This window comes from Ailuropoda melanoleuca, chromosome 17 (genome assembly GCF_002007445.2).
Source record: "Ailuropoda melanoleuca isolate Jingjing chromosome 17, ASM200744v2, whole genome shotgun sequence".
Lineage (NCBI taxonomy): Eukaryota > Metazoa > Chordata > Mammalia > Carnivora > Ursidae > Ailuropoda > Ailuropoda melanoleuca.
The window spans coordinates 24,292,614-24,320,161 of NC_048234.1; the positions used below are offsets into that span (position 1 = coordinate 24,292,614).

Consider the following 27,548-nt stretch of genomic DNA (forward strand, 5'->3'; position numbering starts at 1 on the left):
GCTTAATGACTGAGCCACCCAGGCGCCCCACCCTTAAGGATTTTTTAGGCATATACGTGCACCACAACTTTTTTTTTTCTTTTTGTATATAAATGGTGGATGCCACACACAGTATTCAGCCTCCTGATTCTTTCTTTCACTTAAATTATCCTAGAGCTCTTCCATGGCACTGTGCAATAAATCTCTTCTTTTTTAATAGCTGCATAGTATCCCAGTGTGTGGCTGAACCATAATTAATCTGACTACCTCTTCAGAGACAGACAGCCAGCTAGTTTGCTTCCAACACTCTGTCCTTCCAAACATGCTAGAACGAATACCAGGTGCACACAGGTTGTTTTCTGTATATGCTAGTTTGTGGGATAAGTTACAGGTGTGCATTTGCTGGGCCATAGAGTTCTGTACATTTGTAGTTTTGACAGAAGTTGTGAAAATGTCCTCCATTAAGAAATAGCAACTTACTTTGCACTAATAATGTTTCAGGCTGCCAGTTTCCCTTGAGCTTTATCAAAATGTTGGATTTTTGCCCATCTCCTCGGTAGTATAATCTCAGTGACACTTAATTTGCATTTATTATGTTATAAATGAGCTTGAGTGTCTTTTCATTTGTTTCACTTATTTATGCCTCCATTTCTGTGACGTGCCTGATCGTATCGTTGGCTGTTTTTTGGGGTTTTTTTTTTTTAATTGACTTTTTGGTCTTTGACTTTGCTATTTATGGGAGCTCTTTATTTTGGGAGATCAGCCCTTTGTCTGTGATACGAGTTGCAAATATTTCCCATTTTATCATTTCTTTGATTGCTTTCTTTTTTTTTTTTAACTACCTAGTCAACTCATTCTTCATTCAAGTCTGAGCTGTTTGCCATCATCACAGACAGCCTCAATCATCCAGGCGTATTCAGGGTTTCCCACATGCTGGACTCATGACCGCTCACATTTCTGTTCACTATGACGATGCCTTTCTCGAGGCTGTCTACTGGGGCTCAGGAGACACAGCTTGTAAATGGCTGAGACGGGAGTTGGACCCAGGCCTCCCTGGATTAGATCATCATCACCACCGCCCTGGCTATTCAGTATAATCGAAGAGAATGTAAACTGGTCTTCTATTAATCTTAGGAAAATAAAACTCGTAAGATAAAATCTAGGAGAGAGACAAAGAGTGGTGATATATTATGACCCACCAATTGGGAATGTTCCCCTCCATCGATGCAAATAGAGAGATTCAAGATGGTATAATGTCAGCAAATAATTATTAGTTAATATATGTTAATTAAGCCATGAAGAATTGTTTAGCCTGGGATGCCGGTGTTGAGTATAACATTCAGCCCCTTTGCATATTCTCTATTTATGTAAATACACGTTACTAACTGTCCCCTATAGACAAGCTTGCCTTACAGTTGACCCTCACCATTGACCCATTCTCTGTAGCTCATGGTGGCCCAGAACTAGCTAGAATTTTTTGTTCGTTTTTAGTGATTTGGCAGATTTTCCCACCAGCTGTCAGAGTGGATACCTACAGAAGCAAATGTTCCCTTTCTCATCCCAGAGATGCTCTGTGTGTGTGTGTATGTGTGTGTGGGCACATGTCAATCTGCTCTCCAAGGAAACTTCACGCAATCCCTTTTACACCATGACCGAATGAACCACAGTAGTCAGGGAGATTCGAATCCAAGGGAAACTTGTAATTGACGATGGTTTTAGGGAAAGGTGAGCAGCTCAAAAAAGCTCAGAGTAACCACGAATAAAAATAATAAATACTATATCCTCACTGATAAGGCTTTTCGGCCTCCAACTGCATAAAAATAAGCCATTTAAAGAAAAACTCCAAGGGCACCTGGGTGGCTCAGTCAGTTAAGCATCTGCCTTTGGCTCAGGTCATGATCCCAGGGTCTTGGGATCGAGTCCCACATGGAGCTCCCTGCTCAGCGGGGAGTCTGTTTCTCCCTCTCCACCCCCCCGCTTGTGCACACACGTGCACGCACACTCTCTCTCAAATAAATAAATGAAACCTTTAAAAAAAAATAAAGAGGGCACCTGGGTGGCTCAGTCGGTTAAGCATCTGCCTTCAACTCAGGTCATGATCCTGGAGCCACAGGATCAAGTCCCGCATCAGGCTCCCTGCTCATCAGGGAGTTTGCTTCTCCTGCTGACCCTCCCCTCTCTCGTGTTCACTCTCTCTCTTTCTCTCTTTCTCAAATAAATTTAAAAATCTTAAAAACAGAAAACAAAAAACCTCCAGGAGCACCTGGGTGGTGCAGTTGGTTAAGTGTCTGACTCTTGGTTTCAACTGGGTCATGACCTCAGGGTCGTGGGATTGAGCCCCATGTCGGGCTCTGTACTTTAGTGAGGAGTCTGCTTGAGACTTTGCCTCTGCCTCTCCCCCCATGCTCGCTCGCTCTCTCAAATTGATAAATAAATGTTTTTTAAAATTTCCTTTCTTAAAAAAGAAAGAAAAACTCCAAGGAAGTAAGAACATTGGGGTTTTATTCTTTGAACGTTGAGGGTAATGTAATGAGCTCTAATTGAATTAGTTACTTTGATTGCATGAGCTAGAAAGGGGAGAGGAGAGTGGACGAAATAAGAAATTGGCAACATGCTTAGTCCACTGAAAGCAGCCCACGTCAGAACCCAAGGCATTGTGCTTACTTTTACTTGCTTGCAAGGGTGAGGAAGAATGTCGGAGGCCACTTTGGGCCTCTGTGATTTTATCCCTTGTTCTGCATAGCCCACATTATCAAGTAACTGCATGTTTTATAAGTTCCAGAATTATTCCTCTTGACAATCCCGGAGGACCTGAGTACGTGTCCCCTTATAAATCTCAGGGAATGAGGACATACTCAGATGTAATGTACGGGCAGCATACGTGTATTATAAATATTTACTATTCTGGCTTAGGGAAATGGGAACTGTTCAGATGAGCAGGTGATTTGGGGCCATTTCACGCCCGGAGCTGACACAGCGGTGACTGCTCCTATCCCAGGCCGTCCTGGTTCCGGGGCCACTCCCCTAAAGGGCAAGCCTCACCTCTAAAGATAAGATGCATTTTCTGTGGTTGGTCCCTAACAACACAAGCCAGCTACTCGCTCTGGAAGTCGCCAGAAGAAGCCGTCATCTGTGACCCTGCAGGAGGAAGATCTGGCTTCAGTGGATGTATTGAACAGATCATCTCCTAAGTAGTTCTCAAGGATGATTTCTTTTTATTACGGTGATTTTTTAAATTAATTAATTCTTAAATTCCAGTGTAATTAACATACAGTGTTACATCAATTTCAAATGTACACTGTAGTGACTGGGTAGTTCTGTACATTACTCAGTGCTCCTCGTGCTAAGTCTGCTCTTATCCCCGTCACCTAGTTCCCCCATTTCCCCACCCACCCCCCTCTGGTAACCGTCTGTTTGTTCGCTATAGTTATGAATCTGCTTCTTGGTTTGTCTCTTTTCTTTGTTTTGTTTCTTAAATTCCACATATAGTGAAATCGTATGGTATTTCTCTTTCTCTGACTTAACGTCACTTACCATTACACTGTCTAGATCTATACATGTTGTTGCAAATGGCAAGATATCGTTCTTTTCATGGCTGAGTAATATTCCATTGTACAAAGAGAGAGCCTAGTGATTATTTACCTTACCCCTTGACTTTTGAACCTAAGCTTCATGTAAGAATCAAGTTTACTGTTTTAGCATTACCTTGAAAACGCATCCTTTTCACTCAAAAAATACTTACCAGTGATGTGCCGGGTACTGATATAAAAATGCGACTGCCCTGAGCAAACTTTAATTGTCGTAGATTCCAAGTGTGTGGTGCATGCTGAAAGCCTTTTCATTTGCACAGTGTTCTTTGTATCCACAAAAATCAGACCCAGACAGAGTTACATAGAGCCTTGATGTCCCACTTAGAATGTGGCAAAAAGAGATCTGGAACCTCTCCATAAGATTATATTCACTTACTGCATTGTTTTTACTTTTCACAGTGAAAACTCTTAGTACAGGTAGAATAGGTGGCTTATTGGATGTCACATGAAATGTATTATAGTTGTAGTCAAAGAATAAAATGAATAATAAACATCAAAATTCAGACTAGTGGATGCCTCTAAGGACAAAAGAGTACAGGAGGCAATTCAACTATGTCGATAATATTTTATTTCTTAAGCAGCATTTTGGCTTCGTGGGTATTCACCGGTTTACTTCTTCACAGCTTTTATGTGTCATAAATATGGCACAAAAATTTTCAAAGAGGAACCCAGAAAAGGGGGGGAAAAGATAATGATGTATCTGGGAATGGAACTATGGTTTTAAAGTCCCTAGAGTATTGAAGGTCTCTTTTCCTATAAATATGGATGTAAGAAAGAGTTCAGATTCAGGTCTCATCTCTTTCCAGTGTGATGATTTTGTTAGTGACATATTTTTAAAAGTGTTTCACTTACTCCTAGTTTAAAATGCGTATCCAGTATTCGTGGCCAAAAAAAAAAAAAGTATTTTTCAAATCGTTCCATGCACTAAGGCCTGGATCTTACACCTAAAGCATTACGACTGTGGTTTCACTGGGGAAGGTGGGGGATAATGAAGAGTTTCAGGCTAATGACACACCGTGATTGGTGGGGAACGCCTGCTTGGAGTGGCCCCCATTGTGTTAGCATCTGGTTTTACCTGTCGGCCGTTGCCCTTTGTGACATGAGCTTAGAGGGACCCACAATCGGGATGTGTTTTTCTAGCAGGGAAATTGGCCCAGGACCAGTAGAGCTAGTATTTGAAGTCAAAATTGTCTTTGCTAATGCTCTTTCTCTCTCTCCTGCCCTTTTTTTTTTTTTTTTAATATTTTAACTGCAGTGAAGGGAGCAATCTGACCCCAGCACATCATTACCCAGACTTCAGATTTAAGACATACGCTCCGCTAGCATTCCGATATTTCAGAGAACTTTTTGGTATCAAGCCTGATGATTACTTGGTAAGAACCTGTAATTTGCCTTCCTTCTCCAGAAACGTGTGATATAAACATTTGTCTCATAGCAACAGTGACAAGTGGCTTGTGTCTCTTGTTTTATAAAGCTCTGGAGCATAGTAAAAGGTCTAAGTCTCAAGATGATAAATTTAGCTTCAGGAAATGTGATTTGACTCTGCCACGTTTACTGATAGCTACAAAACCTCCTACGGTGATTGATATTTAAGTAATTGTGGGATTGCTTGCTACTTCAGATCGTTATTCTAACAGATATTATTATAATTAGTTCTGAATACTCCTGTGAATTTTGCTGATTGGATTCTGTTTGAAAGCCTTCCTATTTCAGTTGCCTTATTTATACCATTCGCCTCAAACCTGCCTTGGCCCACAGCCATTTTCACCTTGACCTACAACTTGAATACGGTTTCAAAGATGCTAGGTAGTTTTGTTCTCACCATCACTCGATGCAAGCAAGCTCTTTCTAAACTTGTTTTTATTTGGTGCAAGGGCGTATTTTATCCTTCGGCTTGTCTTCTCTCTCCATCATCTTTCTGGCACGCAGCAGGTATGGAGCACAACAGCCTTTTTGTGAGGTAGTCCGATGTGACCTCAGATTGTTACCTTATTCCTGTTCAAGGAGCCAGGAACTTCCTTTTTGTTTCAAGAGGAAAATGGTTTATTTCATGATTTGATCGCTGTTAACACCCTGGGGCTCTTCAAAATTGGTTTTCAAGAAGCTGTAGGAAGGATGCCATCAAACATTTATTGTTCATCCCATTCTGAATGATCTTAGTAAGACTCGAGCCAGATCCTGGACTAAAGCTTTGCACAGGAAGTATGGCAGCATTTATCCCTTGGAACAAAGAGTATTTCAACTGCATTTTATAATTCAGGGAAGATGTACTTGATAAAATTCAAAGCTGTTTCTATTCTGTGCTGTTGAAAACCTGTGCTTGCACGACCCTCTTCTTTCTTTTTTTTTAAGGTTTTTTTAACTCCAGTTAGTTAACATACAGTGTTGTATGAGTTATATGAGTTTCAGATGTACAATATCAGTAGTTTCATACATCACCCAGTGCTCCTCACAACAGGTGCACTCCGTAATCCCCATCACCTATTCCTCCCCTCCCCCACCTCCCTCCCCTCTGGTACGACCCTCTTCTTTAGTTGGGCCCTGAGAAACTCCTATGACTTCCTCCCGATGAGATGATACTGGCTCCTCAAGTCACATTCACAAGGCTTCACAGAGCAGTGGGAATGGAGTAGAAAGTCCCTGGCCATCCTGCTGCCATTAAATGTGTTCCTCCAAGTAGCCGCTGCCTTATCAGTGACCCCTCTCACTGAGATGTCAGGTGTCTCTACCCAGCACTACCAACCTGCCCTCACCAGCTCCTCCAGGACACAAAGCCATACATCTGGGGGAATGGGTGTGGGTGAGTGTGGATATGTTCTAGAGAAGATTCTTTGGTTTCTGACTCTTCTATAATTATTTTCACCAACATTCAGGAAACATGTTTGGGGAACTCAGTGTGGTCTGGATACTGTCTTATGGAAAACAAGATAGTGCTCTCATCTCCTGCCACACATTGGAAACCCATGGATTCTCTTTCTGAATTTTCTTGAGTTTTTGCTAGCCAATGAGATGCCATATCCTTGAACTTCGTAGCTCAGATCCAATCAGTGTGATGACACATCTGCCTGTCTACCCTTCACCCTTCGCCCTCTTGTGGTCATTGAGCTGCAGGCTGGGAAGCCCATTCTTGCATCGTTCTGTCTCACAAACTTGCTTTCTTGGGGGAAGACCTTTCCCTGATCAGCATCGCACATGTCTTACACCAGTTTCCCGATGAGCCTTTAAACCAGCAAAGTTACTTTCGTCCTGAGGTTAGAGTATGTACAAAGGAACACAGGAGACTGAGCTGATGGCTTCTCAGAGCAAAAGTCTTCCTTCCTGTAGCTGGCAAAACGTAAATTAATCCATCAGGTGCTTTGAACTTTTATTGTAATGAAAATACTTGGCTACTAATTACAGGGAGATTCAAAAATTATAAGTCATGGTACTCAGAGAACTTAGAATCCAACTGGAATGATCATTTGTTTGTGTGGAAGAATCACCAGCTCTACCAGGCATTAAACAGACTGCAGTGCGACAGTCAATACCCAAGGATTTGGGAGGAGGGAGGGGGTCTCTCTCTCTCTTACACCGAGGATGAGGAGGGCTTCTTATGGGTGTGAAATGGTTTAACTGATGTAAAAATCAGAGGGGATTTGAGTAGGTAGAGAAGAAGGGAAGCATATTCAGGAAAGGAGAGGTGGTGTTAGGACAGTGAGACCAGACACACAAAAGCATTACATGTTTAGAAGCACTTTGGGTGGACCAAGAGGGCAAGAGGGGAAGGTTTGGATCAGGAACTTAGACCGGGCCAGATTATGCAAATACACAGGTTTTTTTATTTATAGGAAACTGGTCAAATTTAAAGAGCGACTACATATTGGGTGATGTTGAGGAATTAGGTTTTTGGTGGGATGATGGTACTATGGTTCTGTTTTCAAAAAGGAGTCTTTGTCTTTTTGAGACACATGCTGAAGTGTCTATGGGTGAAATGATGTGCTATCTGGGATTTGCTTGGAAAGAATCTGAGGGGAGCAGGCGGAGGAGTGATTGGAGTTGTAGTGGAAACTCCTCAACAGGAGTTGATCATTGTGGAAGCTGAAAGAGAGACGTGTGGATATTAATTTCACAATTCTCTCTACTTTTATGTAGGTTTGAAATTTCCCATAATGAAAACTGGGGGGATTGGGGAGATGGGAATAGGCAGGTCAGAGTGCTTTTGTTTGATTCCATTTTCCACCTCCCTATAACTGAACCCATCTCTGGGACCTGCAAAAACCAGACAGAGGCCCTCTAGCTTAACATGGCTGCCTGGTCCCCAGTGGTTACGGCCACCTATGTACCCTGCGCTAAGACACCCACTGGGGACACCCCCAGCCCAGAACTAGAAGTTCACCTCCAAACCACTCAATCTGAAAACCCCAGCCAGTGATCTGAAGTGTGGTAGATGAGGAAAGGGTTTTTTACGTGACATGACATGCTTCCCAGAATTAGGTATAACCCTGGACTTTTTAACCCAACCATTCATTGTAGATGAGCAGTCTAAAGCTGGGGTCAGAGAGGTGCCGAAGGTTACCCATGCTGCTGGGCACAGAGCCCAGACCAGGACAGGGATCCCCCCAACCATCCCCCCCATGCGATTTTCCATTCACCAGCTGGCCTCCCAGCCCACAGAGTCTCAGACCTCTCATTAAATGTGATCTCACCATAACACTCCCTCAGCCATCAAACCATGAGGTATCCATTCTGAAGCATCTAGCCAAAGGAGTCAAAACACCTCCAACAAAGCATTTTTTGGAAAAGTTAATCCCAAATAAAGCACAGGGGAATCTCACAAGACCTCCCTTAAAAACCTGTGTGAAGGATAAAAAAGTATCATCCAAAGCACAAAGTACATCCTAGCAGCTGTTAAACGGGCTCATCAAACCCAAATCTCTGAAGATCTGGTCTAAAAGGGAGGAGAAGTTAACATTATATAGTAATAGTAACTCTCCAGATAGGTTTAATATTGGATCCCCGTGATACATGTGCATTTCTACTTCAGTCTTGTGCTCTCGCATCTGGATTTTAGCCTCAATTATTCTGTTTACATTCTCAGTACCATGAAGGTTCACCACGTGCATGCCAATTACCAGTTTCATGCTGGCACAGGCATAATGTGGATAGTGAGACCGCACACCCAAGTGCTTGCGTGTGCACAGCACGGCGGCAAGACTGCACCTCCTTCCTTATTTGTTCCAAAAGAAACACCTCCCCAGGGAAGGCCAAGGGCCCCAGAGCATTTTTTTCCCCATCTCTGCTTGGGCAGCAAGCCTTTGGTTTGACTTCCTTCTCCCCCAGGTGCCCGAGTGTTCCAGAATCCAGGGTTATTTACGTGATGTCCTTCCAGACTCAGCGGCACCAATAGAGAGCTGGGTGAATATTTAACACTATCAGGGGGGAAGAAGTGGCAGGAAGAATGATCTCTGCCACGCTGAGCAAGTTTACGTTGCTAATTTGCCTTGGCGGGGCCCAGCTGGGTTGTACTTTGTGGCCTTTCCAGCGGGGGATCATTGGGAGGCCCTGCAGGAAATTGAAGGGAGAGAATGGAGGCATTGGAACAGCTTGCACAAAAGAAAGGACCTGCAGGAAAGCGCAGAAAATGCAGGCGTCCACGTGGGGCCTTGTGGATCAGGGCTAATTAAAATGTTCCCATCTCTCCTCTTTATTTGCTCTTCAATGGCAACATGGCCGAGAAGGTTGCTTAGCACAGGGCATGGTAACCAAGTTCCAGGGTGAGAAACCGCAGACTTACAAGCGATAATGGTGAGACTGCCGGTTGGTATCATCGTGCCTGTTGGCCACACACTGATACTCTGCCAGTGTGACCCCCACTGGCTTACTAAGAAGTGTCAAAACAATTTTTTCTACGCATATTAATTTATAAATTGCCTAATATAGGACTATTTGACAAGTAACCCATGAAATACTTCCCATATAATGTCACTGCTTATAGAAGAATTTGAGAGTTTAATTGGAAACAGATGTTCAGGTCTGAATCCAGTTTTCTCTAGACAGCGCTTCCTGAATCACCCCCTAATTTCTCTATTTGCAGCCTCTAATTTCTGCATTCTGTGTTGTTGTTGGACTTCCACAACATCGACTCCTCTCCGTAAGAAGGCTCTGTGCCAGGAATTCAAAGCCCATAAAACAAAGAATCAGAATTCCTAAAGAGAGCGCGGGGTCTGCCTTCACTCTTTGTAAGAGCTTGGGGTCGACACCTTTGTTCTCCGGCGTCTCAAGTTCATGATTACGCAAAAGATGCATCTTTCCTCTTGACTCACTAGGAGTGTCTTAGTGTATCTTTGGGGAGCCCTCTGGTCGTTGGAGTTGGGCTGAAACCCTCAGTGCATCCTGAGGCACGGCCGGTTCTTTGTCACCTGGGCGATGTCCGCCCCGCTCCCCTACATGTGGTCACGTGGTAGGAACTAGGAACAGCAATAACCAAGTGGTCACGCTCTGCCAGGGGTTTTGAAAGCATCCACTTTAAAAACTTCCAGCTGCTTTCATGGAGATAGTATTAGCTTCATTTTAGAGATGAGGTTCCTTGGACTCTGGGATGCCAAGATACTTACTCCAGGTCACGTAAGTGGCCACTGGTAGAGACATGATTTAAAAAAAAAAAAAAAATGAGAAAGAAAAAGGTGGTTCCAGGAGCGCCTGGGTGATGCAGTGGGTTAAGTGTCAGACTCTTGATTTCAGCTCAGGTCATGATGTCAGGGTCCTGGGATCGAGCCTCACATCGGGCTCTTCGCTCAGTACGGAGTCTGCTTGAGATTCTCTCTCGCCCTCTGCTCCTTCCTGCCTCGCTCGCTCTCTCTCAAAAAATAAATAAATAAATAAATCTTTAAAAAAAAAAAAAAAAGGTGATTCCAAGTCCCATGCCTGTCCCCCTGATGAGCTTTCCACACGGATCCTGCACCCACAGCAGGCAAAGCGCCCTCTGCTTCCAAGGGGCTTTTAGGGCATTCTGTGTGCGGTCTTGGGGCTCTTTTTGTTTTCCTTCCTAATGTCTGAGTCACCCATAAGGGCAGAGGCTCTCACACTGCTCAGCCTGAAAGTATCAAGAAGCCAGCCTGGAGGAAAGAGAAGTGGAAAACGGAAGTTGCCATGAGTTTCAGAAAGGCGGCACACACTTGCTTCTTTCTTGTCTTAGAGAATTTTGTTTCCCTTATCCGTGTGCTGCCAAAGCAAGATAATTTAAAGTCAACATCTAGAAACTGCCTTTTAATTGTTTTTCTCCCGGTTTCTCCCTTTTCCTTCTTCCTCCCCTCGCCTCCTACTCCCCTCCTTTCAGATTTCTCTGTGATGGAGTCTTAACTCTTCAGAAGCCCAGCTAAAAAGCGTTGGGAGATATTCTGGATGTTTCCATCTTCAGGACACAATTCTTTAAATCCCTCTTTTTACCACTCACTGGGGCTGATCTGATCTCACGTGCTGGGCCCTGACCTTTTCCTCTGCTCTCACTGTTTCTCTGCTCAGTAGTGGGGATTGTTAGTTGGTAAACACTGAGCCCCCTTTCCCCAAATTTGAGTTCCCTGCTGGGTTTTTTTGGCATTTCTGGTGAGATTTATAGCCCTCACTTGGTGGCGTTCAGCCATTTGTTTGACAAAAATTTATTTAGTGCCTGCTGTGTGCAAGGCACAGATCCTGCATGATATCACAGCCTAAGATCCAAGGGGTTTGTGCTCTCACGGAGTCCTACAGTCCTCTGGGGACTCAGAAGAAGAAACAGGCATTTGAGGCATTTTGTGGTAACTTCCATGATGAGAACGTCCAGTGCCAGAAAGCAGATCATCTAGACTCATGGGACCAGGAAGAGTTTTCCGGAATAAATGCTGTCCAGCAGACACCGAAAGCCAAAGTCACATAACAGCTCCCTCACTGTGCCCCGTGCCTCTTCCTTTTGTCCCCCCACCATGGCTTCTCAGCATGGAAGATGGGAGTGGTCCCACTAGGGTCCAAGCTTCCTGAGTGCCTGGGATATTATAGACGCTCGCTGGACATTTTCTCAATGTTAAATGCAGACATGAATGCGGAGTAGTCAGTCCGGTGAAGGCAGAAGAGAGGTGGGTTTGGTAGAGAAAGATGCAGAATCCTGGTCCTTGAGAGTCTGGCACATATGAGAAAAGGGGAAGTAGCTGTCGGTGACTAGAGCTAGATTTTAAGGAGGGAAGTGATAAAGAAGGCTGGAGAGTAGGGCTGGGCCGCTTATGGCCTTGACAGCGCTGGCAGGAAATCTGGGTGTTATCTTCTAACCAGACGGTAGAAACCGCTGTGGGAGTGTGATCAGGTTGGCATTTTAGAAAGATCTCCGGTTTCCTGGTGGAAAACGCACGAGAGAAGTCGAGAGTGGATAGTTGAGGCAAGGTGGAATCTCCCATAGTAATGAAGGCATGACGTGAAACCACTGAACTTAGGGTATGAGCAAAAGAGAGGGCATGAAGGGGGTAGATATAATCAATAGTCTGGATATGAAAGGTGAGGAAATGGGAGGCATCAAGGATGATGCCCAAGTTTCTGGTTTGGAAACAAAATAAGAGGGAGAAGATAGAGATTGGGGGTGGGGAGAGGTGATCTAGAGTCACATGTGTGGTTGTGCAGGGTGTGCACTGCCCAAGAATACCTGGCTGAGCTGAAGGAGTAGAGACTGGAATCCAGCCCTTCTGCTCATCAGCCTTGTATCTGACCCAGAGCTACATCTGCCAGAAGAAAGAGGCACCTCTATCTAGTTACTACAAAAGCATCGTATGGGCTAACCATAGCCCTGGGATGGATTTGATTTTGAACTTGTTACATGAAGTGCTGTGTTATAACCAGATAGAATTATCTATTAAAAAGTTAGGTGTACAGGCCTGGAGCCTTTGAAAATGATCTGGGCTGGAGCTTCAGCTGTTAAGAGTCCTCTCCTTATTGAAGCCACACATGGATGACATATTTTGGGAAAGTAAATAGTGAGAAGAGAATAGGTGTGGGTGTTCACATGACAAATACACGGTGTGAGTCATACCTTCAGTTGTTATGTTATGGACACTTGCTGGAAACAGCACAGTAGACCACAGCACTGTTTGCATTATTTCATTGGACAGATGTGATGATTGATGATTCAATGTGAATGATGATTCATGTGATGCTGTGGGTGGGGGGTTCGTGGAAGGCATTTCTGTTTCTCATAGAATTATTATGATAAATGGATCAAATTTTTAGAAATCTCAAAGGGCCCTCTTAGTATATGTGGAGCCTCCTTTGAAAGCCCATGGCAGAGAACTTCCTGTTTCAGAATGGTCAAGATGTATAATCCTGTGATTTGCCTCCTTAGAAGCATCATGTACAGTGAATGTATTTTTTTAACTTTTAAAATTTTATTTAAAATTCAACTTAATAGATAGTGTATTATTAGTTTCGGAGGTAGAATACAGTGATTCATCAGTTGCATATAACTGGAGTGCTCATTACATCACGTGCCCTCCTTAATGCCCATCCCCCAGTTACCCCGTCCCCCACCCACCTCCCCTCCAGCAGCCCTCAGTTGTCCTAGAGTTCAGCGTCTCTTATGGTTTGCCTCCCTCTCTATTTTCATCTTATTTTATTTTGCCTTCCCTTCACCTATGTTCTTCTCTTCTATTTCTTAAATTCCCTGTATGAATGAAATCGTATGATAACTGTCTTCCTCTGCTTGACTTATTTCACTTAGCATAACACCCTCCAGTTCCATCCACATCTGTGTTGCAATGGCAAGATTTCCTTCTTTTTGATGGCTGGGTAATACTCCATCGTGTGTGTGTGTGTGTGTGTGTGTGTGTGTGTGTGTGTGTGTGTACACACACCACATCTTCTTTATCCGTTCATCTGTTGATGGACATCTGGACTCTTTCCATAGTTCGGCTGTTGTTTCCGTTGGTGAGGACATAGCTGCTACAAACATTGGGGTACAGGCACCCTTTCGAATCACTATGTTTGTATCCTTTGGATAAATAGTAGCGTGTTTTTAATTGTTTATTTATCTTGTAGTATTCCATCTGCAGCGAACCTCTAATAGAGCTGTCCAACCCTGGAGCCAGTGGATCCTTGTTTTTTGTGACCAGTGATGATGAATTTATCATCAAAACCGTTCAGCATAAAGAAGCTGAATTCCTTCAGAAGTTACTGCCAGGCTATTACATGGTAAGTAACCGTCCATAATTAAAACTCCTACTTGAACTTTAATTACTTTCCGAAAGCTTTTTTTCCCCCTATGTTTTTATACAGTCACCCTGTGGCATGTGTCTTTCTCTTGGGTGAGCTTTGTTTTACATTTGGATTCTACCACAACCGCTGTTGAATACATGTTACAAAGTCGAACTGTTAGTAGAACATAGTTGACTCACACAGTTCTGGGTTCAAATCCCAGCTCAGCCATCAGCAAACGGTATGACCACGAGAAAGCAATGTAACCTGTGAGCTGTATGTAGTCTCCTCAGTCTTTCAAAGCTGCGAAATAACCTGTCTTAGACGGTTGTGCTAGAGAAAGACAACAGGGTGTAGGATAAAGGAAGCGGTGCCTTACCAGGCTCTTTGCTCCCAGGACAGAGTTGTAATGTAAATGCTTAGCATTCATTGAGCGCTAAGCTATAGGCGAAACACAGCTGTAAAAATATTATTTAATTCCCAAATCTGTTGGAGATTAGGCACGTGTATAAATATAGGGATCAAAAATCGAAAGAAAATAAAAATCTCAGTGGACAGGATGGACGGATTTTACAAGGTTTGATCCTGAACAAAACTGGGAAATTTTTTTTAGAGCATGTTGTCTACTTTATATTAGAGCACACAGAAAATCCAGAAAAGTAAGAAAAATGCAGCCGACTCTCATCTTTGCCCCGAAATGCATATTACTAATATTCGGTGTATGTCCTTCCTGAGGTATTCTATTCATACACACATTTTTTAAATAATGTGAAATTGGGATCAAATGGTCATTGCACTTTACTAACCTGCCAAGTGAGTAAATCTTAAACGTGTACAGTTCTAAGCTTAGATGGACTAGTCTCTTGTTCTAGAACTGCACTGTTCAGTAGGGTAGTCATTAGCCATATACAGCTATCAATTTGAAATTAATTAAAATTAAATGAAATGGTAAAATTCAGCTGAGCAAATAGTTTATCCCAATCACATAAGCTAGTATAATAAATAGTATAATTCATCCAGTTAACAAGAAAAAATGTGAACATCATGTGGTATTCCAAATAAATGTTGAGTAGAAACAAAGGCATTCAAAATTCAACATCTTCTCTTGCTTAAAATTCTTTAAATTGGCAGAGAAGTTTTAACATAAATAAATAAATTTAGCACACACATATTATGCATTTATCAGTCCTAAGAGTTCCATAATACCTCATAGAGAAGAACAAGAGCCCTTTTATTGGAAGTAATAGAAAAAGATAGGACGCCCCTCCATGTGGTCCTTTCTGATATATTTGCAAGAATTTCTAACAATAACTTTTTGAGTACAAAAAGAAATAAGAAAGTATGAACATTCTTCTCTTGTAAATGATACAATTAAAAATGAGCGAAACTTCAAGTTTCTAGAGGTAATGAGAGTCCAGCAGATTTGCAGAGTGTAAGATGGATGTCCGCAATCCATTGTATTCCATTATGTAGTTCATCCAGAGTGGGAGGATAGAAGGGAGAAAATGAGATCCTGTCGGTGAGGACAGTAACTTACAGTGAACCTTATTAGAGTAAAGATACAAATGAATAAAGGCAGACTATCATCCTGGTAGGGAAAGCAAGTTATAGTAAGTACTGTAATTTGGGAACAGTAACCCCAAAATAATTTTTGTAATAGAAACTCTAAAATACTTGAGTCTGTAAAAACAAATATATAAGAACAATATGAAAGAAACTATGAATTGATATTGAAGGACATTAAAAAAGTCCTACATAATGAGACACACTTCATTCCTGAACTCAGTGTTGTAAAGATTTCAGTTCTCCCAAATCATGTTGTAAATCTAGCCTAATTCCAATCAAGAATGCCAGTAGGCCTGCTTCTCTGAGAAAACACCAAGTGTCAGATGACACTGATGCTGTGCGTGGGCTTGGGGGTCCCAGGGGCGATAGAATGGGAAACCGCAGTGGCTTCTGTGTGGGCCAAAGACAAGGAGTGGATCCCTGTCACCAAGCTGGGCCACCTGGTCAAGGACATGAAGATCAAGTCCCGGAGGAGGTCTGTTTCTACTCCCTGCCCATCGAGGAATCTGAAATCATTGACTTCTCCTGGGGGCGTCCCTCAAGAATGAGGTTTTGAAGACTATGCTGGTACAAAAGCAGACCCGTGCCGGCCGGCGGACCAGGTTCAAGGCATTTGTTGCCATCAGAGATGACAGTGGACACGGCGGTCTGGGTGTGAAGTGGTCCAAAGAGGTCACCACTGCCATCCATGGGGCCATGACTCCAAACAAGCTTGACATCGACCTGTGTGGCGAGGCTACTCGGGGAACAAGATTGTCAAGCCCCACACTGTCCCATGCAAGGTGACTGGCTGCTGAGGCTCTGCGCTGGTGCGCCTCACCCCTGCCCCCAGGGGCACTGGCACTGCCTCAGCTCCTGTGCCCAAGAAACTACTGATGGTGGCCAGTAGGGACGACTGCTCTCCCTCAGCCAGGGTCTGCACTGCCACCCTGGGCACCTTCACCAAGGCCACTCGTGACGCCATTCCCAAGACCTACAGCTAGCTCACCCTGACTCTAGGAGCAGACTGCATTCACCAAGTCTCCCTATCAGGAATTCGCTGACCATCTTGTAACGACCCACACCAGAGTCTCAGTGCAGAGGACCCAGGCTCCCGCTGTGGCCACCACATACTTTATACAAGAAAAATTAAGTAAACTAAGTCTGTGTTTAAAAAAAAAAAAAAAATGCCAGTAGGACTTCCCCCTACCCCCGAACTGGTTCTTTTGAAAGTGAAAACAAAACAAAACAAAAAGAAAGTGAAAACAGGTATCATTTTAAGAGCATTTAAAAAAACAAACATCGGAAAGGAAGGGTTATAAGACTAGACAAAACATTTTTGATAAAGAATTAGAATGGTGAACCTGCCATAACATATACCAAAAATCCATAAACTTTTACTAATATTAAAGATATTAATATATTAAAGAATTAGTACAGTGCTAGACAAATAGATCAGTGAATTCAGACAATTCCATATTTCAGATCTTCACACACACACATTAATTCCCTGTGGAGTAAAAACCAAACTTAATGACCAAAACTATTAAAAATTAGGAAGAAAAGAGAAGAAATTTAGGACCTTGGGATATAAAAAGCTTTGCTAAGCAGGAAGCAAAAAGAAAGCACAACAAGGAAGTATGTAAATAAGACTACATCAAAAGGCAAAACATCGGTATAACAAAAAAAATACCAGACACAAAATTAATGTAAGCACACAGAATATTTCTAGAATGATAGAAAGTAGGGATAGTAGTTAAAAGTTGGGAATTGGGGGAAGAATGAGGGGATTGTTAGGGAAACTTTTCATGATATAAATGCCCTCCAGCAAGCTGTTTTTAATTTCTCACCTACTTTTAAGGTGAAACAAAAATAGGCATGTGTTTTTTTATTTGTATAGTAAAAAAGACAACATACTGGAAGAAAACATTTACCCCGTAGGGAATAGGAAAATGGCAAATAATCCAGAGTGAATCGAGGACTCCAACAATAACAAAAACCAACAGAAGAACAAAGGATATTAACACAGAATTGTCTTTGAAGTGGCTAAAAATACATAATGTTACATTTCTGTAATAATCAGCGGCATTGCAGTTTTTTTCAATGAGTTTCCTTTTTTTTTTTTTTTTTAACCAGTAGCACTTACAGAGATTTTAAAGCTTGATGCTATGCATCACGGATGAAAGGTGACAAGAAATAAATAATCTTACAAAGTGTGCCTGTAAATTGGCCTGCCCATTTTGGAAGATACTTTTTCCAGGAGCTATTAAAATTTTAAATGCTCATCGCCTAGACTCCGGCCGTTAATTTTCTTTTCAGCTCCCTTAGATCATAGTCACACATGGCACTAATCAATTCTTTGCCGATTTTTAGTTGAATCTCATTTGGGATTCTCTGTCCATGTTAATTTCAGCCACTTTTAATGCTGTGGGTTGAGAATGATACAGGTACTGTTCCAATGAGCCAACTTAAGAATTGTGATATTTCAGTAATGGCCGTAACGATAATCGCGCCCCATGTTTAATTCTCATACTGGGTGAAAACACATACTTAACGGAGTCTTCTTTTGTGAAAATAGGAGAATTGACCATTTTTTTTTCCTCTTTCTCTTTTTAGAATCTAAACCAGAATCCAAGGACTCTTTTGCCAAAATTTTATGGACTGTATTGCATGCAATCCGGGGGCATTAATATCAGGATTGTGGTAATGAACAACGTCTTACCGCGCTCCATGAGAATGCACTTCACGTATGACCTGAAAGGCTCCACTTACAAGCGAAGAGCCTCCCGAAAGGAGAGAGAGAAATCCAACCCCACGTTTAAGGACTTAGATTTCCTGCAAGACATGCACGAAGGGTTATATTTTGACACAGAAACCTACAACGCGCTTATGAAAACACTTCAGAGAGACTGCCGGGTAAGGGCATGTCATTGCCGTGATTGCCTTTGGACAGGCGTCTGTGATCTTGTGACCTTGGTAAGGAGTGTCCAGAGCAGACATGTGGAACCCCATCGTTCGCACTCGCGGTGCCCAGCCGTGCTTCCTTGGTGTTGAAGGAATTGGTGGATGATGAGGGAATTGTCTGGAGTATTCGTGGATTTTACTAAAAAAAGCTAAGTCTACTTTCTTTGCTAAAAGGAAACAAGAATTATTTTTTTTCTTTTCATCCTCTCCTGTGATTAACCTGGAGAGGGAAAAGAAATTAGGTGTAATGCAACAATTAGCCAGCAAAGCCATATACAAACATTGACACAAGGAAGATTCCACTGGGGAGAGAAGTTTAGAGAATTGACAGGCAGACCTCTGGCTACTCAGTGTGGAGGCAGAAATATGAGGCGAGCAGTACGTTTGCTGAAATTATTTTGGGCGATCAGGAATGAGTCTCGACAGTTAGAGCAAAGACCATCATATGCAAACTTAGCCAGATTGATTGTCAGAAGGAAGGAGGAATTTAGAGTCCCCCAGCCTGCAATATTAGGAACCAAATAATAAGACCCAGAACCTGGGAGAGGTATTTCCGACACGGTGAATTTACAGACAGCAGGTAAAAGTTTCCTTGGAGAAAAAGAGGAAAATGGAGCTCGGATGGCTTCTGAAGAATGATGATCATTTAATGAATACATTCTTAGAAATTGTGTGTTTTGGCCCAGGTGTACTTGGGAGAACCATCTAGGTCCCCAGCTAAGCTAGGCGCAGTGGAGGCGGGCAGACGTTGGGCCCAACCTGGCCAGGGCGGACAGGTCTCCCAGCACCTGGTTCTGGGGAAGTATGAGCTGTGTCTTCCAGGCTGTGGCTTTCTGGACCTTGCGTGGGCTTGGACAGATGACCCGTATTGGTGCAGAGGGGAGGGGGACAAATCCTTGCTGAGAAAAACACTCCTACTGTTTGTGGGTCTTTTCCTTCTACATGTTATGATGTGCAGGAAAATGCACTAAGGTATGTCATTGGCATGCTTTGTTGCATTGATACAGATGTTACTCCACAGCTCCTATTTTTTTTAAGATTTCATTTATTTTTCAGAGAGAGAGAGAACACAAGCAGGGGGAGCGGCAGGCAGAGGGAGAAGCAGGTTCCCCGCTGAGCAAGGAGCCCGATGCGGGACTCGATCCCAGGACCCTGGGATCATGACCTGAGCCGAAGGCAGACACACCGACTGAGCCACCCGGTCCCCCCACAGCTCCTCCTGTTCTTAATGCTTAGTGAGCCAGGCTAGCCTAAGAGGTTTTTTTAACGTACATTTCATTTAATTTTCTCAGCATCCATTTGAAGTCCATACTGTTCACATTCCCATTTTCATTGGTGGGAAAATGAGGCTCTTAGGTGAAGAAACCTGCCCAGCATTACTTAGCAAGTCCCTGGCAGAGCCCACACCTGTTTGGGTACGAAGTATGTGCTCTTAACAATTGAAATGTAAAGGTTCACTGTGAGGATTTTTTTTTTAAAAAATTGTCTTTTCAGAAGTCAAGGGAGGAACAGTGGGAACTAAGCAAACACAAAAAAGTGTCCAGCTGTGCTATTCAGCTGTCTGGGTGGATATGAATGATTCATGTTTTTCTTTAAAAAAGAAAAAAAACAAAACAAAACAGAAGCACATTTTAGTAAAACCTTTTCCTGTGCTTTTTCTGCCCTTACAGGATGTGGGTGAAAAGTGACTCTGAATTCCCCAGAGTTTAGTGCAAGCCACTCCAGTTTTAGATTTGCTCTGTGTGTGTGTGTGTGTGTGTGTGTCTGGCCTCTTTAATATGGAAAGCCATTTTTTTTTTCTGTCTTTTAAAAACAAAAGCTCCTGTACCAGAAAAGACAAAAAAGAGAGAGAGAGAAAAGTCAAATGTAAAAGAACCATAACACCAGATTTGTCTGTTTATTTGTGGTTCCTGAGCCCAGGACTGATAGAACGAGGTCGAGCATGACTCTCCATCAGGAATGAGACCCTGGAGATTTGCCTTTTTATTTTTTATTTTTCGGAAGGCTTGTTGTTTTAAGGAAGGTCAACGTAGAGGTCCTAAAGCTGACTCCCTGTGACGGGCTGCATTCGATCTTGACCATGGAACTTCATTAAATTACGCACGACATTCGTCTTCAAAAGGCTTTTCTCAGGGTGGTGTGGGAGCTGTACATGCCTCAGTGTGGGGGACCCGCTGGTCCGTGATCTGCCTTGACCATGACCAAGGCCTTTGCGGTCTGCAGTCAGCGGCTGGTTCTCTGAGCAGAGCTGCCGTGAGGAACTCAGACACATTTCTGGAATGGCGGGTCTTCGTATTTCTTAGTCATGGGCCTCTTTGCAAAACTGACGAAAGCTGTGAACTGTGTCTCCACAAAAGTGTCCACCCACTGCACAATTCCAGAATCCCTTGGAGCCCTTTACATCCCCACCCACCTCGTCCCAGGCTGGACGGGATATGTGGTTGGTGTTGCTGGGAGTGTCTCTTGGCCTGACACCTCCCTCACTTTGTAGGACCGAGCTTCAGCGTGGGCTAAGGTGCCATGGGATGCAGGGGAGACATGGGATGGGATCACCCCAGGGCTGGCTCCAGTGCTGAAGGTTCGGGACTGTCTGTGGTTCACGGTCCTCTGTCTCAGTGAGGCGGTACTGCTCAGACTCTCGACCCACAGTGGGTAGGAGACTGCCTCACTCTGTCAGCAGCCCAGCCACAGAAAGGTGAACCGGGCCCATTTTAGGACGCATCCTTTCATTCACTTATGGGACACGCACTGCAGGCTTCCTCTCTGCCAACATGAGGTGAAGGACCGCCATGTCTGATCCATTGTCACACAGTGTATCGAGTGCGGTGATAATATTCTAAGGCTTTATGCGGATGCAGAGTAGGTGACATCATAGCTTGGGTTGGAAGAAGAGTTCTCCAGGCAGGCAATGTGATAGAGGTGCGTTTCTGGGGAGAGAGAACAGTGTAAGCTAGGCTTGAAGTGGCCGGACATGATCCAAGAGCTAGAAGTCTTTGGCATTGCTGCAGTTAAAATCAACGGAGAGCATGTGAGGCAGGAGAGAAGAGCCATCAGGAGCCAAATCAGGTCAAAAGAGCCTTTCTGGCCGTGCCAGGGTCCTCTTAAGGGCTTAGAAGTGGCAGATCCAAGAATCCCAGGCCTTTAGACCCCGCTTGTCTGTTGCTTCCAGGCAGATATGATAAGCCTCCTGACCTCTTGCTGGTTCTTGCTTCCTGCCATTCCACTTCTTTCATTTTTTGGCTTGACATCTCAGACCCCAGGATCCCATTTCCCTTGCGTGAGCGCTGGCCAGAAGACACCACGATGGCTCATTGACCCAGCTTCACTGGTGTCCTTTGGGTTTTGCTCCTCACAGTCTCCTTCCCTCAGTCTCGGTCAGAGCCTCTTTCAGACTCTGGTGTCCAAAATGGCCTGATCTGCCCCCTCCCACAGAGAGCCATTTTCTGCCAGGATCCCTGGAACAGCCCCACTTCACTTTCTCCAGCTTCCCCAGCCCGAGCTTGGGCCCTGTGACGGTCCGTCCCTGGCCAGCTCCTCCACAGAGCACATTAACCACTTGGAACTCTCCCAGAAAACTGAACGTACTGTGTCTTTCAAACCTGCTGAGCCTACTTCCCATAGGATTCAAACAAAGGCTCTTTCCAGAAGCAGGGATCCAGATCCTGGGTTCTCCCCAGTCTCCACATTATTGGCAGTGCGTGGGGAAAAGGGACATGTAAATAATGGGGTCTCCTTTCTGGAAGCATTTCCACTCCCTGGGCCTCACCCTCTGCCTGGCGTTGACAGCCTTCTCCACCTGTAAGTGAGCTTGGCCCAGGGTAAGAGTTGTGACAGCAGAGTCCTACAGGACATCACAGGTTACTTGTTGCTGTAAAGAACAGGAAGTAGGATTTATTCAAACCGTCCCCACGCGGTGAACATGCTGAGAGGCAATTCTTTTGTACTCAGTAAGTCCATGTCCCATCCAGTCTCCCTCCCAAGTAAGTCTCGGAGGTGCCCCCATCGCTCCCTACACATAGCCTCTGCCTTCACTGAGACCCTGATGATGCATTACTGGGGCTGTTGCAGTAGCCTCTTTGCTCATCTTTAATGTCATTGCCTTCCAACATGTCCCCGAGGCTGCCGCCAAAGTGATCCTCTGATGAGAAGGCACCAGTTCCTGAAGACCCTCTGTGTGATGCTCCCCACTGCCTGTGAACCGAAGCCCACTCCTCCCAGCTTGGGACACTAAGATCCTTCCTGCTCTGGCCCCTGCTGCCTTCTCCAGACGCGCCTTCGGCTTCGTTCTCAGCCTTCCCTTGCCTCGTCCAGAGCCCCTCTCTCGCCAGATGTTCCGAGGTCCTGCACCCACTCTGTGAAGGTCTTGGCCTCTTCCTGCCTGCCTCGCTCTGCTGGGCTCTTCTTCCCCTCTCTTCTCCCCCTAGTCCTCACCGGCTCCTCTCGGGGACCCCCCGGCATCACTTCCTCTGAGACCACCATTCTTGGTGGCTCCCCGGGCACCCTGGGTTGACCTCTTTTGCGGGACTCTTAAGTCCTTGCGCTTGAGGAGCAAACCTCCATCTCTCACTGTCTCTGCATTGCCCGGTGCTTCCTAAGTGCTTATTGAAATATGTATTCGAACAAAGAAGTGAGTGCAGTAAACTATCGGATGACAGAGAGAGTTGCGTTTAGGTCACATCTCCAAGAAAATCTCTCTTTGGTGACTTGTGTGTAACTAGGCGATTTTTGAGTTCTGTCTGTTTTGGAGGAAGTCCTCGCTTTCCCTGCTGTGCCTGCCAGGTGGGCATTGAGAATGTAATAAAGCAGATGAGCTCCGTTTTTAATAATTTGGGATCATTTTGAAAAACAGTACCGATTGTCCCTGTATTAAGCCATTTGTGCAACGAAAGTGTATTTATCTTTCAGTCGGTTTCCCTTAGAAGCAGTGCTGTAGAAGTCATTCAACTTGACTTTGTTGGATACTGACCCGTGTCGTCTCTAGGTGAATGTATTGTCTCCCTAGCTAGCCTATCAATGTCTCAAAGGCCAAACCTCGTTCCCAAGCCTTCCCTGCCGAGTGCACTCTCTGGCTTGTTGTACGTACTCAGTACATAGTACAACGTTATGTAAAAAAAAAAAAAACTCTTTCGAATTGAAATTTATGTGTTAATTTTGGGAGAATAATTAGGAACTATTTTATGATCATTTTTAATTTACTCTAATTATTTCTTCCCTGACATCACTTATCTATGGAAAATTTAAAGAGTCCCCTATCACTTAATTCATTTGATAAATTATTACCTCCTACTATGTTTATTGATAACCCTGGGGAAATGACATCAACGCAAAGTATATTAGTGAGAATGTGTGTTTATAATCCAAATATTTCTATTCCTTTAAGTGGGAGTCCTACCAGGCACAGTCCTGGTAATTAATGACCCAAATGACTTATTTTACATTTATTATCATTTTTTGTTGAGCACCAAAGTTATTAATCTTTAAATAGTGTGGAACGAATTTTCTTTTTTCATACAAATGTCTGTCACCATAAATATTAATAGGTTCTCAGAATTNGTATTTTTAATACTGAAATTTTTTAAAAATATATATATATTTTTTTTTTTTTTAAAGATTTTATTGATTTATTTGACAGAGATAGAGACAGTCAGCGAGAGAGGGAACACAAGCAGGGGGAGTGGGAGAGGAAGAAGCAGGCTCTCAGCAGAGGAGCCTGACGTGGGGCTCGATCCCGGAACGCCGGGATCACGCCCTGAGCCGAAGGCAGACGCTTAACCGCTGTGCCACCCAGGCGCCCCTAATGAAACCAGTCTTAAGACTCCTGAGCCTTTTTGATGTGCAGAGTGGGATCTTTCTGACTATGTATGGTGAGCTCTAAATGTGTACATCACACTCTTCTCAGCTCTGGGCTTGCTAGCATGGATCACCAAGTAGATGATTTTCTGTACTACTTAATTTAGCGCTCTGGCTAGTGCTTACCCCTCAGCTATAATTTTGTTCGGCATTAATTTCTTACACTTAGTTTAGCAGTTTTTTCTTTATTTTCTATGTTGGTTGTATATAAGTTATCATTCCCAGCTACAATTAAAGAGGAAAAAACGCTTCAGATCTCATTTCTATTAAGTGCAGGAATATCGCCAACTCCACATCTCTGNCTGGGCTTGCTAGCATGGGTCACCAAGTAGATGATTTTCTGTACTACTTAATTTAGCGCTCTGGCTAGTGCTTACCCCTCAGCTATAATTTTGTTCGGCATTAATTTCTTACACTTAGTTTAGCAGTTTTTTCTTTATTTTCTATGTTGGTTGTATATAAGTTATCATTCCCAGCTACAATTAAAGAGGAAAAAAACGCTTCAGATCTCATTTCTATTAAGTGCAGGAATATCGCCGACTCCACATCTCTANTCTGGGCTTGCTAGCATGGATCACCAAGTAGATGATTTTCTGTACTACTTAATTTAGCGCTCTGGCTAGTGCTTACCCCTCAGCTATAATTTTGTTCGGCATTAATTTCTTACACTTAGTTTAGCAGTTTTTTCTTTATTTTCTATGTTGGTTGTATATAAGTTATCATTCCCAGCTACAATTAAAGAGGAAAAAACGCTTCAGATCTCATTTCTATTAAGTGCAGGAATATCGCCAACTCCACATCTCTGTACCATATCTTGGAAGATCACTTGCCTGGGCACCTGGGTGGCTCAGTTGGTGAAGCCTCCGACTCTTGGTTTTGGCTCACATATTGCTCTCCGGGTCGTAGGATCGAGCACCACCTAGGGCTCCACACTCAGCGAGGAGTCAGCTTGGTATTCTCTCTCTCCTCGCCCTCTGCCCCTCCCCCACTCATGCACATGCACTCTCTCTCTAAGAAATAAATAAATCTTAAAAAAAAAAAAAAGGAAAGATTACTTGCTCAAAAAAGGCATAGATAAACTCACTGTCTTTCAAATTATGCCTTGCACATACTCTAATCCCATGATATATTTGGTGGGCTCCATTGTTTCAGATTATGAGTTGCACTCTGTATGCTGTTATTATTTTGATACCATTGCAATAGACACAGAATGCAAAGTCAAAATTGGTGAACAGATAAATACAACCGACTCCTAGAATCAAAGACTGTCTGAGCTGGAAAGAATCATAAAGCTCCCTGGGAAAGAGTAGAACGGTGCCTTCCACACTCTAGTCTGAGAGAAAATAATTTTGGACGTAGATGTCTTTGCCTGGCCAAGCTAGATTTCCTTGTGAGAATGAAGACATTATCACATTCTCAAGGACTTCAAAAAGTTTTCTACTTATGAATCCTCTTTTACAAAAATCATTATACGTTCACACGTAGTTGGAAAAAATAATACAGAGAGATGGTGTATACTCTCCACCTAGTTTCCCCAGTGGTAACATCTCGTATGCCCTTAGTGTAATATCAGAATCAGGAAATTGACACTGGTGCTGTCCACTGACCTTTTTCAGATTTTACCAGAGCACACGCTTGTGTATCTGTGTGGGCAAATATGTAGGTAGTTTTGTGCAATTCTGTGCATATGTAGATTGACTTTACTGCCACAGTCAAGTATAGAACAGTTCCTTCACAAACATTCCTCATGCTACCCTTTTGTACTTAACCAGAGCCACCTTCCTCCCTCCCAGCCCCTCCCCAAACTCTTGGAACCGCCAGTCTGTTTTTTTGTCATATCAAGAATGCCACATAAATGAAGTCCTACAGGCTTTGTTCTGAGATTGGCTTTTTTCACTCTGCAGAATGAGCTTGCGATCCATCCAAGTTACTGTGCGTATCTGATTTGCCCCTTTTTATTGCTGTGTGATACTTCCTGGTGTGCGTATGCCAGTGTTGAACCATTCCCCTGCTGGAGAACGTGGCTTTTCTCTAGTGTTGGACTGTTACCTGTAAAGCTGCTGTGAACATTTGCATGCAGGTGAGCATAATGCATTTCTCTGGTAGAAATGCCTAGTGCATTCGCTGTGTCGCATGGGAAACACACGTTCAGTGTCGGAAGGAGCTGCCGTGCTCTTTCCCAGAGTGGCTGCACCGTTTCGCAGTCCCACCAGCAGTGTGTGTGATCTCGTTTCTTTTCATCCTCACTGGCATTTGCTGTGCTTGGTATTTTTTGTTTAGCTGTTCTAACAGATGTGTATTTAAGTCTCTTGTTTAAAAATTTCTTGAGGAGATATTCCAGCAGAGCAAAAGATATATCCAGCAGGGAGGGACTTGGAGGGAATATAGGATATTGGTGACAAACGAAGCAGAAAAACTTTGGGTTAAGTTGAATGGCTGACCATGTGTCTGTGGGGCTTAATGCAATTGATAGAGGTTCCTGAGAAGGAGAGGCCAAAGGTACAGGACTTTGCCACGCGTGTTTCTAGTAATAAGCCTCTCTAGGAGACTTTGAATGCCATTTAAGTCTACGTAATAGCCATTGGTGTTTCTAAATTATTTTGCAGTTACTTAGGTATGTGTTTAATGCTTGCCGACTAAAATCTGCTTCCCCAGGAGAATAGGAACTTCAAGACTTCATTTTCCTACCCCTTAAGTCACTTAAAAAAGAGCAGTTGGCTCAGTGTTAGTCTTTTGGGGAAACCCTAGAGGTAACAGTTTGGTTAAGTGGTGCGGGTGGCCCCGTTGAAGCCTACAACACAGCTGTTCATCAGTCCTGGAAGGGGGCTACTGTTTGTCCAGGCTTTTGCCGGCGGCTGCAGTTCAGCTGTGGTGCCAGTGGGTGATGGCAGGCGGCTTCGCTGGTAGTAAGGGAAGAGGCAAGATGGTCAGCACAGGAGAGTTTGAGGGAGCCTACAGAAGTCAAATTACTCTTCTGTGTTGTTGTTCTTGACCTTCTACCAACTAGGGCATACCTCAGTTTGCACCAGACAAGTAATTCTCAGTACTTTGCAAAACCAGCTTTTCCTGGTTTGGGTGGAGGCAGGCAGAGTTCCATCCTGGATAGAACCTCTGGATACCAGAGTAGCTTAGTGTTTAGAACACATCATAATATATAATCATAAAATAGATGTACACAATACAATGCTTAACACATGATTTCCTACAGCAAAGGCATATTTCCAAGGCTCATTGGGTCTGCAAGTTGGTTCCGTTGACATTTATTGTGGACCTGCTCTGAGCCAGAGCCGCGCTTGACACCACAGGCGGACTCTCATCGATCCTTACAATGGCCCTGCAACGTGAGTGGCATGATTTCCTTTCCAAGATGAAGAAGTGGAGACTCGGGGCAGGTGACCCCTCCCAGGTTGCAGGGCTCACGATTTACACCCAGGT

General features: G+C 43.7%; 1 protein-coding gene and 1 pseudogene across 6 annotated transcripts in view; both read left to right on the plus strand.

The window, feature by feature from the left end:
- PIP5K1B (phosphatidylinositol-4-phosphate 5-kinase type 1 beta) overlaps positions 1 to 27,548 on the plus strand; it is a 293,383-nt gene that overhangs the window by 161,733 nt on the left and 104,102 nt on the right. For all 6 annotated transcript variants that reach the window (XM_034646690.1, XM_034646695.1, XM_034646696.1 and 3 more), the window contains 3 exons: positions 4,825 to 4,942; positions 13,599 to 13,751; positions 17,916 to 18,215. In XM_034646690.1, the coding sequence (XP_034502581.1) occupies positions 4,825 to 4,942; positions 13,599 to 13,751; positions 17,916 to 18,215 (571 nt within the window). The remainder of the gene's footprint in view (positions 1 to 4,824; positions 4,943 to 13,598; positions 13,752 to 17,915; positions 18,216 to 27,548) is intronic.
- On the plus strand, positions 15,024 to 16,509 carry LOC109490989 (annotated as a pseudogene).